At 42.6% G+C, this 16,454-nt stretch overlaps 1 protein-coding gene across 2 annotated transcripts in view; it reads left to right on the top strand.

Annotated features, from left to right (window-relative positions):
- The first annotated feature begins 4,755 nt into the window (after nt 1-4,755).
- CNKSR1 (connector enhancer of kinase suppressor of Ras 1) overlaps nt 4,756-16,454 on the top strand; it is a 37,958-nt gene continuing 26,259 nt past the window's right edge. For both annotated transcript variants that reach the window (XM_032227576.1, XM_032227575.1), the window contains exons 1-5: nt 4,756-4,912; nt 8,111-8,268; nt 8,611-8,813; nt 10,604-10,688; nt 15,003-15,044. In XM_032227576.1, the coding sequence (XP_032083467.1) occupies nt 4,861-4,912; nt 8,111-8,268; nt 8,611-8,813; nt 10,604-10,688; nt 15,003-15,044 (540 nt within the window). In that variant the 5' untranslated portion in view covers nt 4,756-4,860. The remainder of the gene's footprint in view (nt 4,913-8,110; nt 8,269-8,610; nt 8,814-10,603; nt 10,689-15,002; nt 15,045-16,454) is intronic.

Raw genomic sequence — 16,454 nt, 5'->3', positions numbered from 1 at the left:
TTTTCTTTTTGACTATCCTTGATTCGTTTCTAAACTGATAGGCACACAACTCCTGGAGTGGCTCTTAAGGGCCTCTTGTTATTCTACCATTACGCAGTGACAGATCCGTGCCCCAGCAGAGATGATGATGCATGGGTTAGGTATGGCATTCTTTTCTGCTTTTTCTGTTTCCCTCTTGTGGTGGTTAACACAACAACAATGTTATATTCACAACAGAACACCTTATGCCCCCACACTTGAAATTTTGGGCTTAGACAGCTTAGAACTTCGCTGTCTTCAATCCGATCTCAGTGTAGTGCATAAAATTATCTGCTACAATGTTCTACCTGTCAATGACTACTTCAGCTTCAACCACAACAACACACGAGCAAACAATAGATACAAACTCAAGGTAAACTGCTCCAAACTTGACTGCAGAAAATATGACTTCAGTAAGAGATTTGTCAGTGACTGGAATGCTCTACCTGACACTGTGGTTTCTTCCCCAAACCCCCAAAACTTTCACCTTAGACCGTCTACTGCCGACCTCACTCCATTCCTAAAAAGTCTTTAAGGGGCGTGCATAAGCGCACCAGGGTCCCCTGCCTTCCCTGTCCTAATATTCCCTTGTATTTGTATTCATTTCATGTATTCATACTCATGTCTATACTTATATCCGTTATCTAATTGATGCTTGATGAAAATAAATAAATAAAATAAAAGTTTAAAAAAACCGTTCACATCAGCATTTCCCATGCACAATACTCTGTTTTTCATGAATATGTCACGGAGCCAACACTGGGTCAGTCATTCTGAAAGCTGTACTCCCGACAGGACTATAAATATTTATATTGGCTTCGGCTATTGATGGTGTGGAAATATCTTTCTCTTAAACATATTAACATGTGCGTGCCTGCAGCTTTGAGAAGGGAGTTGCACAGGATCTCCTCCTATCAGACTCACGAGTTTCCACGAGAGTGACTAAAACCCCAACATTGTTCTGCCTGGACAATGAGGCATCATCATTGAGTACTGTAATCTCTGCACTGCGATGTGAGTGCTGTGGAATGCAGCATTCTTGTTTGTTGTCTGGAACAATATTTGCTAACCCTATTCATACTTTCCTTTTGACTTGGAGGTTGTACAGGTAATCCTCAGCTTATGACCACAATGGGGGATCATAATTTATAGAATAAATAGAATAACAGAGTTGGAAGGGTCCTTGGAGGTCTTCTTGTCCAACCCCTTGCTCAGACCCTTGCTCAGCCTGGGTGGGTGTGGCTAGGTGCAGAGGTGGGTTTCTGTCAGTTCGCCACAGATTGGGTGAACCCAGGGGTGGGTTGCTAATCCCGTTCCAACCGGTTCGGTTGGAACGGGGCCGGCAGTGTCCTCATGCACACGCGCAGTTCACGCATGCGTCTTAGCCCCTGCGCGATGCTCCAGCTGCTCGTGGAGACTCGGCAGGCGCTGTATGTGCCATCCAGCTGCTCACGGAGAATCGCGCAGGCGCTGTATGTGCCATGCGCCTGCGTGGAAGCGCAGAAGCCTTCAAAGACCAGTAAGGAGCGTGGGCGGGCGGGTGGGCCCTTTGCCGTTCCCGGAAGTTACTTACTTCCGGGTTCGCCGACCAACCGGTTCGTGGGGACCGCCGCGAACCGGTTGAAACCCACCCCTGGGTGAACCGGTAGTGACAGTGGTAGGAGACGCATGCTCACAAGTGTGGAGAGTAACCCGGTAGTAAAATACATTGAAACCCACCACTGGCTAGGTGGTCATGTGACTGGGTGGGCGTGGCCAATTTGATGTCACTCACATCACGGTGACCGCTGCCTTAAACCACTATTTTATACCAATTTGGCTCTTTTTGTTTGTCTCAATTTTTGCATCCCAATCACAGAGGAGGAATGAGGACCGTCAGCAGATGTGCAGAGAGCCACAGATGACCTTGGAGAAATTAAACACAGGTGGTTGCACCAACACGTATCAAAACATGTTCTAATCCTGGGAAACAAATCAAACCCTAGGAAGGAACTCAGATTGGCTCCACCTGCATTCTCCAGGAGATTAGAGAGAGAGAAGGAAAAACACAGTCAGGCTTTCAAGATTCTGTTACTGTATAGCCTATTATACTGCTAGTCAAACTTTGGAGAGCCAGTTTCCTCACCTGGCCTACCTGGAAGGGACTGACCAGCTGGAATCATCTGGGTTATTGTTTCCTCCTGAAGTTTGGGAGTGATTGATGGATTGAGGAAAGGAGTTTCCTTTTTATACTGCATCAAATCTGTTTTAGCATTTAGACCACATTTTGCAACAGGATGCACGTAATTGGATTTTTGGAATTATAGAAACATGTGCATATTTACATTTACACACATAATTATTTACAATTTGTATAATCCTCTCTGTATGTATGTATGATTTGGGGGGGGGGGTTGTATTATCAGGCCGCAGTATTAACATGGATGAAAGAAAGGGTTTTATTAAGACACACAAGACTGCTGACTTTGGAAGGACATGACCTGCAATTAGGTTGGCATGCCTTCTTGTGGTATGGGAAAAAATAAGGTACATGGTTACTTTCAAAGACATTATATAAGAAATGCATTAATGTTAGTATAAGAAAAAATTAAAGAGCACATTATTTGAGGATACCCGTTTGGCTTTCAACAATGGAAGCACTGATTCACCCAAATGTTATCAAGATGGGAAATATTGTTAGATATAATACAATAATACAATACAATAGCAGAGTTGGAAGGGACCTTGGAGGTCTTCTAGTCCAACCCCCTGCCTAGGCAGGAAACTCTATACCGTTTCAGACAAATGGCTATCCAACTTTGTCTTAAAGACTTCCAGTGTTGGGGCATTCACAACTTCTGGAGGCAAGCTGTTCCACTGATTAATTGTTCTAACTGTCAGGAAATTTCTCCTCAGTTCTAAGTTGCTTCTCTCCTTGATGAGTTTCCACCCATTGCTTCTTGTTCTACACTCAGTTGCCCTGGAGAATAGTTTGATTCCCTCTTCTTTGTGGCAGCCCCTGAGATCTTGGAACACTGCTATCATGTCTCCCCTAGTCTTTCTTTTAAAAGATTTATTGAATGAAAAGGGGGAACTCAAAACCAAACAAGAACTACATGAACAAGGGATCGATATGGCATGGTATTCACAAGTGCAGATACATTCCAGATATTCTACTCTAGAGAAAGATGTCAAATCATATGGTTTTTTATAAAGAATTAATCGAATTAGATAAGATACTAACAGGAACAGAAGAAAGATTGATAAAGAAACTGTACAGTTACCTACTGGGTATAAAATTGGAAGACAAAACAAGTAAAGGAGACTGATAGCATGGGGGGAAAATGGTCACACAATCGAACTAGACAAAAGGCTGAGACTGTAGGATAGGAATTATAAATGAACGATGTCAATTGCATATAAATAAAATTTGTATAAGATGTTTTATAGAAGGCATCTTGCACCAGCGAGGTTGGCAAAGATGTTTAAAGATAAGTCAGCTAAATGTTGGAAGTGCCACCAGATACCTGGGTCTTATTATCATATGTGGGGGCATGTGTAGAAGCAAAAAAATATTGGACAAAAATACATCCATGGCTGGAAAAGATGATAAAACAACACATTGATTTAAAACCAGAAATATTCCTGTTGGGGATTTTACCTGAAACTTATCGTAAAGAGAACACATATTTAATTATTCATATATTAACCACAGCTAGAATTGTATTTTCACAACACTGAAAAAGTGAAGAGATCCCTACTGACAAGAAGGTGATTAGGAAAATATTAGAATGTGCAGAAATGAACAGATTAATGCTGGCAATTAAGGAGAAAGAACAAACTGAATATTATATGGTATGGGAGTCATTTTATCAATGGTTAGAGAATAAAAATGGAAGTTGGAAATAAAAGGATATTAAAGAAGAATAGAAAATATGTTAAGATAAAGACATAAATAATATGCTAATTGTTAATATTATGATAAGGATTATTATATTAAATATAGTTAATGCATTTTATTAGAAGATAAGTTAAGAATGAAAAATGAAAAGATTTTACTATGTTCAACTGTTTCATATACCATAATTCTAAGATTACAAAATTAATACTAATGTGAATGATGTTGTAAATTGTGATGGTTATTGCACAGAGATATTTGTACTCAGAGGACACGATGTTTAAAGGAAGATGGAATGTTCATATTTAAAAAATAAATAAAAAAATACATAAAAAAAGAATTTTTTGGAAAGGAAAATATAAGCAGGCTAATTCTACCCCTTCTGGCTGCAGAACTAGCCCAGGTTTACTAAAAGCTCAACTCCTGGGAAAATGTAGTGGAAAGTGGTTTTGATTATTGCGGAATTTCTCTCCCTCTCGAAGGGCGCTTAAGATCACCGCCGTGGTTGCCTAATCATTTAAGGCAGCCTCAGCTTTAAGTTGAGCATCTGGCTCCCCCCGTCCCGAAAAGTCCAGCAAGGTGCGTGCAGAGGTGTATGTGAGCGTTTGTTTGTTGGGCTGTTTTGAAAACAGGGCAGGAGCATCACTGTCGCCTGAAATTATGCGCATTTGAGTGTTGGCGAAGGGAGGGGGCTTCATATAAAGAGGGCAAGCCTCCCCCCCCCCCAAAACGAAATAATTTCAAGTCCAGCTTTTTTTATAAAAAAAACAACTACTCCCATCTCTTGCAAGAGAGACAAGTGGGCGGGTGTTTCCCGTAATTGACAGAAGGTTGGGCCAACCAGCCAGCCGTCTGACGACTACCTGTTGGAACGGGCAGGTTCGTCTCGGGCGCTCGCCCCGATTCTCCCAACGCGGAAGCCTCTAGCCGGAACAGAAGGGAGGGCCCGAGCCCGGGGCCCGAGTATGGAGCCTGTCTCTCGCTGGACTTCCCAGACAGTGCTGGCTTGGATCCGAGGTAGGGGGCGGCGGCGGCAGCGGCGGCGGCAGGACCTGCCGGGCTTTCCGGGGTGGGTGGATGGATTAGGGCTCCCCCCCCAAAAGGTGGGCTTCAATGAGACTCGCTCCGACCCTTCTGTGCCTAACCCCCTTGCGGCCCCAGGTGAGAGGAACCCACCTGCCAGGGACGGGATAGCAACCGGAGTCAGGTGCCCCCTGCATTCCTGCGGAGGGCAAGGTTGGTCCTGCCCAGCTGGGTTCGGGAAGGGAGGCTAGTTAGTGTCCAGATGTAGTTGATCGTTTCAGGTATTGATGCGATGTGGGCTTGGGAAGAGGAGCTTTACATATTTGAGGGTGACAAACCCCCACCCCACCTTGTTCCTTGTTTCTTTTCAACTCCTAAAACACAGCACTTCTCTCCCTCTCCCTCTCGCCCCCTCTCTCTGTGTGTTTATCACTCTCCCTCCCTCTCTGTAGCTTTCTCTCTCTTTCTTCCTCTCCCCCCCTCTCTGTATCTCTCTCTTTCTCATTCTCTCTCTCTCTCTCTCTCTCTGTGTGTGTGTGTTTCTGTCTCTCTGTATCTCTTTCTCTTTGTCTCTCTCCGTATCTCTCTCTCCCTTTCTCTCTTTGTCTCTCTCTCTCTTTCTCTCTCCCCCTCTTTCTCTCTCTCTCTGTCTCTCTCTATCTATCTATCTATCTATCTATCTATCTATCTATCTATCTATCTATCTATCTATCTATCTATCTACCTACCTACCTACCTACCTACCTACCTACCTACCTACCTACCTACCTAACCTACCTACCTACCTACCTACCTACCTACCTACCTACCTACCTACATACATACATACATACATACATACATACATACATACATACATATCTTTCTCCCTCTCTAAACTTTAAATCTGCAAGAGAATTAGATTAGATTTAAAAGAACATGGGCAGCTCTGAATGGGCTGGTGGATTGGTGATGCTTGCTCTCTTCAATATCCTTATGAGTACCAAGATATTATATCCACCTCACCCCATCCCATCCCATGCCTTTACAATATTGAATTAGGACTGAGGAGGCTAAGATTCACTCTGCGCTTGGCACCTCACAACCTACACCACATTGTTGGGAAGATCAAATAAAAGTCCCTTGAGCGTTCAGAGGAAGGATATATAAACATAACACCTAGGGGTATGTATATGTAGTATGTGCGTGTATATGCATTTAGCACCATGCTTAGGTGGCTTTTATATGTCATCTGCCACATTCTATTATCCTCAGTATACTGTTATTTATTGCCAGTCATTCTTTGCTGTCTCAAGGAAAAAAAGCTTGTTCTGCCCCACCCTCCCCATGGCTCAAGCACAAACTCAGCTAATTTAAAACTGCAAATCTTATTAAACCAGCAATCTAAATCATCAAGTGCATTCAAATAGGGCAGAAACAATGATGTAAAACTATCTCTCTGCCTTGGCTAATGATAGAATGAAACTATCGCTGAAAAAAAGTTGTTCTCATTCCGTCCATCAGTCTAATGCAGTCTGGCAAGTTTAAGGCCTGTGGACTTCAACTCCCAGAACTCCCCAGCCAGCAAAGGTCTTAAAGCCACCAATTTTGGGAAACCCTGATCTATAAGATCTTGATGCCCAGCAGTGAATCAGGCCTTCATGCAGCTGTTAGAGTTTGGCTCAGGGGCTTGCAAATTGTCTTTCAAGTGATGGCAGTGTCTGTAGGGTATGGTGAAAAAAAGTCAAAATAGCCACCTTGAAAGGGCAATCAAAGTTTTTATGGGCACATAACAGAGGAGCTTCAAATGCAACATCATGGCCATTACCTTGACTTTTTTGACCATGCACCCTGTGAACATTTCTGAGTAGTCTATTGAACATTTTCTAACATAGAAATGACAAATGATGGTTGTGGCCAAAGAAAGTTAGAAGGGACCTTGTAGGTCATGTAGTCCAACCCCACGTCCAAGTAGGAGACCCTACACCATTTCTGACAAATGGCAGTCCAATCTTTTCTTGAAAGCTTCCAGTGATGAAGCTCCCACAACTTCCAAAGGCAACTTCTGTTCCATCGGTGATTGTTCTCACTGTCAGAAAAATTCTCCTTATTCTATGTTGTAGACTATATTGCTATTATCCTTCTCATCTTTTCTCATCTTTCCTACTATCTTCTCCTATTGGTATCTTATGATTTATCACTTGCTGTTTGTATCATACGATTAATGATTGCGACTATGATTTATGATCTATAATCTATCACTTTGTTGCTTAAGTGTATACTCACAGCTTATGCACCGGAGATAAATTCCTTGTGTGTCCTGTCACACTTGGCCAATATTCCTATTCCTATTCTCAGCCTGATTGCTGTCATTCCTATCAGGTCCTCTCTGCTAGATTTGGTGGGGCAAGTAGAAGCAATGATGGTCTTAAAACAACCCCAAGCAATTTTCAAACTGAGAAGTGACATTTAAAGAGAAAGGAGGAAATTGAACAGATAGTCCTCAGCTTACATTATTTGATTAGTGGCCATTTCAAGTTACAAAGGCACTGAAAAAAGTGACTGAGGACCAGTTTTCACATTTACGACCGCTGCATCATCTCCATAGTCATGTGATCAAAATTTGGGCACTTGGCAACTGGCATATATTTATAACAGTTGAACTGTCCCGGGGTCATGCGATCACCATTTGTAACCTTCCCAGCCATCTTTTGACAACCTAAGTCAGTGGGGAAAGCCATGCTCACTTAACAACTGCATGATTCACTTAACAACTGCATGGTTCACTTAACAGCTGCATGATTCACTTAACAACTGCAGTTAACAACTGTGGCAAAAAGGTTGTAAAATGGGATGCAACTCACTTAACAATGGTCTTGCTTAGCCATGGCAATTTGGGAGCTCAGTTGTGGTTGTAAGTTGAGGACCACCTGTTACTGCAGGGATTGTAGCTGGCCACTTTTTGAGGCAAGGTGTGTGATGACCTAAGCCAGGAGTCTCCAACCTTGGCAACTTTAAGACTTGTGGACTTCAACTCCCAGAATTCCTCAGCCAGATTCGCTCTGGGAGCTAACTCTGGGAGTGGAAGCCGACAAGGCTTAAAGTTGCCAAGGTTGGAAACCCCTGATCTAAGCTATGGTTCTTCTCAAAAGGTTTGGACCAGTTTGATGAAATCCAGGAAATCACTTGCTTTGCTTTGCCTCCTCTGTTTAGGTTTGGATCCAGCATTACAAGCTTACCCTGTGGAGACATGGGAGTTGACCGGGAAGAGGCTGCTCCGGTTATCCTATCGGGATTTGGAGAATCTGGGTGTGAGCTGCATCGGCCACCAGGAGCTCCTCCTGGAAGCTGTGGAGCAGCTTTGTGTCTTGGTGGGTCCCTGCGGAAAACAAATCCTGGTGAACCCTCAATGTGGACGGCCGATAGTTTTGGCAGGGGTGGTATTCACTTACCTTCCCTACTGGTTCGCAAATGTGAGCCCACCTCTGTGCATGCACACAGCCTTCTGTGAATGTGCTTTTGGCAAAAAAAAGAGAAGCCTAAATGGGATGCCGTAGAGCTGGGGCAGGTGGGTGTGGCCAGTCATGATTTCTGCTACTGATTCGGGCAAACCGGTCTGAACCAGTAGAATACCACCGATGAGCTTTGGTAGAGAAAAGGTGAAAAGTTACTTTCCTTATACAATATCTGGGCCTGTGTACTCCTCTCTGTAGAACTATGAGCTGACCACCTCCAACCTGAGGACACTCACCGAGAAGCTGCAAGGGATCATTCGGACAATCGAGGTCTGCATTCTGAGTCGCAGGAAAGTGAGCACTTATCACGGAGCGGCTACTGAAAAGTCCAGCGTGGATCTCCTGGCATCTGTGGTGGAGCTGATCAGTGCTGCTAAAGGCCTCTTTTTATGGCTGAACAGGTACTCACCTATTTGCTTAGAGGCTGGGAAGGCAATGGTGGGATTCAGCCAGTTCTCACCTATTCGGGAGAACCAGTTGTTGGAAGAAATCCCCCCCCAACCACTTTACAGGGCTAATCCTGTAAGGAAAACAGGAAGGAAACATTCTGACGTTGTTTCTAGCCTAATCTTTATTGCCCTGCTTACAGAAACTGCCTCTCTGGTTAACCCTTATTACATTGTAACAGCTAAGGTGAAGCACCCATCGACCTGAGTGACGTTGAGCTGGCCATGCCCACATGGTCACATGACCCCCGAGCCACGCCTACCCAACTGATCATTAGGGCAGAGAACCGGTTGTTAAATTATTTGAATCCCACCATTGTGGGAAGGGTGTAGGGTGGGTAGGTGGTTCAGTGGCTAAGATGCTGAGAAAGGTCAGCAGCTCGAATCCCTAGCACCGCATAACAGAGTGAGCTTCCATTACTCATCCTAGCTTCTGCCAAATTTAGCAGTTCGAAAGCATGTAAAAAATGCAAGTAGAAAAATAGGGACCACCTTTGGTGGGAAGGTAACCGCATTCCATGCGCCTTCAGCATTGAATCATGCTGGCTACATGACCACAGAGACATCTTTGGACAGCGCTGGCTCTTTGGCTTTGAAACAGAGTTGAGCACTGCCCCCTAGAATCGGGAACAACTAGCACATATGTGCAAGGGGAACCTTTACCTTTACCTGGGAAGGGTGTGCATATCCAAAGCTGCTCTCATCTTGATAAAACATGGCAGGGCAGTGTGTGGTTGCTCATAATTTCCTGCTGCCCTCAATAAACAACCGCAGTCCACTTCTTGAAAGTGCAGTTTGCTTTGGACTCTTGTCGAGTGGGTGGGAGAGGTATGCAACTGAAAGCCCGAGGTGGGATGTCAGAGAAGGAGAGATCAGATGGCTCTGACAATTTTTAGCTATGGTCCTGACCTTTGTTTTTGTAAACCCCACCCGTTACTGACCTGTGCCTCTGTAGATCCTCTTCAAGAAAAAAAGCAGTTATCCTCTCCTGAGATAAAGGACGGATGAGAAAAAACCTTTCCCAATCTGAGGTTTCCTGGATGGGTTGGATTGCAAATATTAACATCCAATCATATTTCAAAACATCTGAAAAGAATCATATTAAAATGGTTTCATGTGAACCTAATCAAGTTCAAGCCTGCCTGCCTGCCTCTTTCTTCCTTCCTTCCTTCCTTCCTTCCTCTCCCCCTCCTTCTTTCTTTCTTCCTTCCCTCTTTCTTTCTTCCTTCCTCCCTCTCTCCCTCCCTCTTTCTTCCTTCCTCTCTTTTTTCTTTCTCTCTCTCTCTCTCTCTCCCTCCCTCCCTCCCTCTTTTTTTCTTTTTTCTTTTTCTTTCTCTCTTCCCTTCCTTCCTTTCTCCCCCCCCCTCTTTCTTTCTTTCCACCAACACCTTTCTGGCACTGGCAGAAAAACACTGATAAATTGTCAAAATACTGTATATTGAAGTTAGCATCTGGCCTTTAGTACCCTTTACATAGTTTAGTTGAATTGAAGTCAAGAGGGCTGGTTATTGCTTTGCTTTTAGTATATGAGGGTGCTTATTCTGAATTTGAGTGCCCTAGAAATATAGTTGTTTTAGGCTAACCTGTGAAGTGAATCAGTGCATGTGAATAGGAGCCTTCCTGCTTTAAAAAAAACACATGCAAACAGAAAGGACTTTTAGCCATGTCCACTTCTTCCATCTGGCCTCTTGTAGTTTGCCTGTGCAGCAGAATCTTGCAGGGAGCTTACAAATCATCTCTTACAGGTATCTCTTCTCCCACCTGCATGATTATTCAGCCAGCCGAGACATCATCTGGCTTTGTGGTGATCTGGCAGAGACTGTGCAGAAGGTAGGTAGCAGTGGGTAGCACTTTGGTCGGGGAAGAATTGTACAGCCCAGAGATAGGTTATACACACACCCTGCAAATTAGTTGGAACAAGAAGAGCATTTAAAGAAAAATCTATTTTTCCTGATTTCCTGTAGATTTTGTGATTGTATGGATGGTTCAGTATTTCTATGTTGTGTGGCTAATGGGGTAATTGCTCTATTCTGTGATGGTATTCATATACTATATTAGAATAGAATAGAATAGAATAGAAAGGGATCTTGGAGGTCTTCTAGTCCAGCCCCCTGCTCAAGCAGGAGAACCTATACCAGTTCAAATGAAATCTTGCGAAGAGTTCGATTTTCAGGAGTGTTTTGAAGAGTGCAACAGAATTGAAAAAAAGTTGATATAAAGCGAATGCCAACTATGTTGAATAGTGTGAATGCATACAGATTAACCATGGTTAGTAGCAATTATCTGGTTATGATGTACCAGAAGAGAGTTCCTGTTACTTCTAGTTAACAATAACTGGAAGTTAAATAACCATGGTTTCAGAATCTTTAGAATTCTTTACTGGCCAAGTGTGATTGAACACACAAGGAATTTGTCTTTGGTGCGTATGCTCTCAGTGTACATAAGGAGAATAAAAATACATTCATCAAGAATAAAAAGATACAGATAGTGATAGTCCAGGTTACTAATAAGCTATCAAATCATATTAGGAAACAAAAACAATATAAACATTTGTAAGGATATAATCTGTAGGTATTCTTACAGATTAACTGTGTTGAAAGAAGAAACAATAATCATGTTTCATGTCTTGGAAGCTGTTGGACAGTATATTTCTTCCACCTATTATATATTAAAATGATCTAGTTATCAACAGATGGAACCCAACTAGATGCTCTTTGGGAAAAGAGGCATCCAGGTGGATCCTATGTCACTGAACTTTGCCTCCCAGCAACTCTCATCTTTAAGAAATCTGGCTGGGAATGATGGTTGAGCAAGATGTGGTTGGCTTACGACCACTGGCTCATAGGAAAACTAGAGAAGATGGCGAAGGCATCTATTCTAGGAGGTGATGAAAAACTACCCATGCCTGAGATTTAATGCTGGCTAACTGAAAACGAGAGTACAGAAGCTGAACTTGAGTGAACCGACAGAAATGGCAGCTGACCAGGAAGGGTGGGAGGAATAAGGACAGGAGAAAGGAGTAAACAAAGTTGGAAGAGGAGACCAGCCAGTTGTCTTTTATAGAAGTCATCCTGTGACTCACACTTTGGGATTGGAGGCAGGGCTGGATTCTGGAGTTCTCAGATGTTCCTGCTAAAAGGGAACAAACGGGCTGAAAGGTACGACCTGTTTAGGAGGGAGATTTACAAATTAAGGTAGGTTCTTCAGGGGTCATTCTAAGAATATTCATTGGGTTTCCTACCACCTCACTTTCCTTATCTATGTATCTTTGTAGTGTCTGTGTTGTTCTTTCGTGGAATCTGTGGAATTCGCTGGGGAGATTTCACAATAGATAGCTATGCTGGAAATGACATTCAACCAAAGGAAGAAAGCATGAGAAAGGCTAGGAGGGCGCATAGAAGAATTGCTCCAATGCAGGACAACGTGTAGCTTTAAATGGGCAGTGGGGGAGGAGAAGGGAGAAACAGGAAGTTTGCCTAGTTTCATCTGAAGATACAGAGATTAAACTTGAGATAATTGTATATGAATCTTAAGCACAGTTTCTGTAACTCTCTGTCTTTATGAAGGAAGGAAGTTTTTGACTAGATTTGTTGACTGTTCTGTTTTAGCCACCTTCTGCTTGCTTGGAAATTTGTAGATTAATGAGATTTCTAGAGTTGATACCTATGTATCTTGGTTTTCTCCGAACTTAATTTTAGTGAATTATGCAAACCAGCATTTGCATCTCCTGTCCTGGCCACTTTTTACAGAGGCACAATTGAGAGCATTTTAACAGACTGCATCGCTGTTTGGTTTGGTGGCAGCAGTGCCTCAGGTAGAAAGTCCATACAGAGAGTGGTAAGGACAGTGGAGAAATTATAGGAAGCTCACCTCCCGTAATTTGGGATACTGCTTATAAGAGCTATGTGCTTAGATCTCAAAGCATTGTCACACACATCTACTTTACAATTTCTTTCTGTTGCTCCCCTCTGGGAGGAAGTTTTGAAGTATTTCTAGCAGGACTGCCAGATTCTGTAACATCTTTGTTCTCTATGCCATCCATCTGGTAAACTCACAAGATTCTTCCCCCCTCCTCCCACCATGTATATATATATACATCCGAATTAGACTATGATGTTTCTTTGTGTCATATGTGTGTGTGGGATGGGTGGGTATATACATAATGGTTGCATATCTTTTGAGAACTGAATGCAACAAAATTTCATTTTAATGTATGCTGATTAGTGTACATTTAAAGTGACAAGTTTCTATTCTATTTCTTTTCTATTCTATTCTATTTTCTATATTCAATTCTATTTTCTATATTCAATTTTCTATATTCTATTGTATTCTATATTCTATTCTATTCTATTCTATTCTATTCTATTCTATTCTACATGTCTAGAAGTTGCCATAGTTAGGAAACCTTTAGTTCAATATTATTGGCACTAACTACCAGTATCAGTAACTTGATTGGGAATCTTTTCTAATTCTACTTCTTTTGTTTTCATCATTCAATAGGAAACTGCCTGGATAAACCGCTGCCATTTTCTTGGCAAGGTTTTTCCGAAGTGGTTTGCCATTGCCTCTTTCCTGGGGCTAAGAATATGTGACTGGGCCAAAGTCACCCACCTGACTTTGTGCCTAAGCCAGGACTAAAACTCACCATCTTCTGGTTGGTAGTTTGGTGCCTTAATCACTGCACCAAACTGGCTCTGTATTGTATGCTAAATATCTTTTATGTGTAAAGTACTTTACCGTGAGCTGAAAAAGAGGTGAAATTTTATATCATGTTATGCTGTTAAGGATAGTAACTAACATACTGAAGGAATAAGCCATTCGGGCTCCAACATTCTTCCTAATGTTATTTCCTTTCAAATTTTTCTTCCTTTTCCTCCTCCTCCCTTTTCAGATTCTTCCTATACAACTCCTATTAGAATTGTGAAATTGATTGGGAGTAATGGAAATTGACTGCATTAGTGTTGTTAAGATTGTGAAATTGATAGGAAAATAGCAAGAAGGTTAATGGGAGGGGCACAGCCTTAAAAAGAAGAGCAACAAAGATGATTAGGGGACTGGAGGCTAAAATATACAAAGAACTGCTATTGGGTATGTCTAGTCTGATAATAAGAGAAACTGGGTTGGCATGATAGCAGTCTTTCAATATCTAAGGGGCTGCCACAAAGAAGAGAGGGTCAACCTATTATCCAAAGTTCCGGAAAGCAAGAAGAGAAGCAATGGATGGAAACTAATCAGGGAGAGAAGCAACCTAGAACTAAGGAGAAATTTCTTAACAGAACAATTAACCAGTGGAATGGCTTGCCTTCAGAAGTTGTGGGTACTCCATCACTAGAGCTTTTTAAGAAGAGATTGGACAGCCATTTGTCTGAAATGGTATCGGGTCACCTGCTTGAGGAGTGGGTGGGACTAGAAGACCTCTAAGGTTCCTTCCATCTCTGTTATTCTGTATGAAACCTTTGTTTTGAACAAGCAAAAGCTAATTTTTAAAAAATTACTCGAGTGTGTGATATTAGCTGATCAAAATTGGGCTTAAAACAAGTAAGGTAACAACTAAAACCTGAACTTGCGGTATTCCTGAATGTCACCATTTAGAATTTCCTGTATTTTCCATGATTGATTGCTGGGATTTTTTGCTGAAATAATGTGCTTTTATTCAAGTAAAGGGATTAAGTGAAAAAGAGAGCAATAACAACAAGATTAAGAGCTGCTCGTACATATACAGTATATATAGGAATAAATTGCTTTCAGACACAGATTATGCATGGATGATCACGATGAATTATGCTCATCCTTTATTAAAACAGTTGTGTAAAACTTCATGTACATATTTCCCACAGTAATAAGATGCATGCCTCCTGTTCTTAAGCTGATAAAGTGACCATTTTAAGATTAAACCCCATTCCTGGTTGACTCTGTTTAAAGCTTTGGGCAATGCATGGGTCTCCACATTCCATGCGCCACTCTGAATTGGAATCACCATGAATCCAACTAGGAGGAGGATTGGAATGCCATCTGCATTTCGGTGAATGCATCATATCTTTGGTCTTGGTGAAAAGTTGTCTACTTCAACTAGAAAGGGTGTCTAGTTTGAATCAACAACCCCAGCTTCTATTAATGTACTTTTCTTTACATTTGTCCTTATAGGAGTGCACTGTATCCGAAAGAGAGGACCAAATTTTGTTGATCGTAAGTAGTGAAAAGATCTGGGTCCCCACCCCAGTGTTGAAACTGCAAATTCCCCAACCTTCCATGGGTCAATAGCCATTCAACAGACTCTTACATACAGAATCGTAAATGGGTTCATCTGAAAAGTCAGTGGTGGAGATGCAGGTATTTTCCTAAGTCCTCCTCCTTCTCCAATTAACACACAAAAGAATGAACTTGTGGGAATTAGACTAAAGATAATGTAGATGTGGTGGCTCAGTGGCTAAGACGCTGAGCTTGTTGATCAGAAAAGTCGGCAGTTCAGCGGTTCGAATCCCTAGCGCCATGTAACAGAGTGAGCTCCTGTTACTTGTCCCAGCTTCTGCCAACCAAAGCACGTAAAAAATGCAAGTAGAAAAATAGGAACCACCTTTGGTGGGAAGGGAACAGCGTTCCGTGCCCCTTCAGCATTTAGTCATGCTGGCCACATGACCATGCAAATGTCTTCAGACAGCGCTGGCTCTTTGGCTTTGAAACGGAGATGAGCACCGCCACCTAGAGTCAGGAATGACTAGCACATTTTGCAAGGGGAACCTTTACCTTAATCTAGACCTCTAGGCTAGACTATCTGGTCAGCCAGCTGTCTGTTGGAAATATTTTATTTCTGTACATCCATCCTCAGACAGGTATGGGCAAATTGTGAAGGATAAGGGTAGAAACTATACCTCTTGGTCTGATGGGAGGAGGTCTCATAAGAAGTTGTTTTAAGGGGTTGTAGAAGGGGTTTTAATTTGGGGCCAATTTTAAACTACACACAGTACCGGACTGCTGTGAATCACAAACGGTGTAACCAAAGCCTTCTAGAAGGTGACCATCACCGTATCTTTAGTGGGGAGCTCTCAGGGTTCCCCTGGATGCCTTAATTAAATCATGAGCCTCGAGCCAAGCTCCGAAAGAAATCCAGTTATTTATTAGGAGCTTCATGTTGGCACGTTCCCAAGTGAAGCCAGCTCTAACACCAAATTTACGACCCCAATCATGACCCTGTTTCCCCCCTCCCCCCAGGGTGTGTCAACAATCACATTCTCCAATGGGGCAATTTCATGGGTTGTAGAGATCACTTCCCTCCAGCCACTTCAAGTAACCCTGGGATACAGCCTTGAGAGAGATAAGTCTGGAATGTGCATTTGTCTTTTGCTGCCGTGCTGTTTCATCAGTTTCCCACCGCCCACCCCTTTCCTATGGCAATTTGAGAGCAGGCCAGGGATGCTTTGCGAGTTGACATTCGGCTTCCCTCACTTGTCCTGAAGGCGACCTGTGCAAATGACAGGAGCATTGTTTATTTCTATGTAAGGGAGATTTCCCTTTTGACTGTTTCCTAAGTGATCTGAAAAGATCTGCAGAAGGTCTATATAAATAACTCAGGAGCATTTGCCCAGTTGTAGCTGAGCT

This window comes from Thamnophis elegans, chromosome 12 (genome assembly GCF_009769535.1).
Source record: "Thamnophis elegans isolate rThaEle1 chromosome 12, rThaEle1.pri, whole genome shotgun sequence".
NCBI classification, from domain to species: domain Eukaryota; kingdom Metazoa; phylum Chordata; class Lepidosauria; order Squamata; family Colubridae; genus Thamnophis; species Thamnophis elegans.
This window is presented reverse-complemented; position numbering and strand designations above follow the sequence as displayed.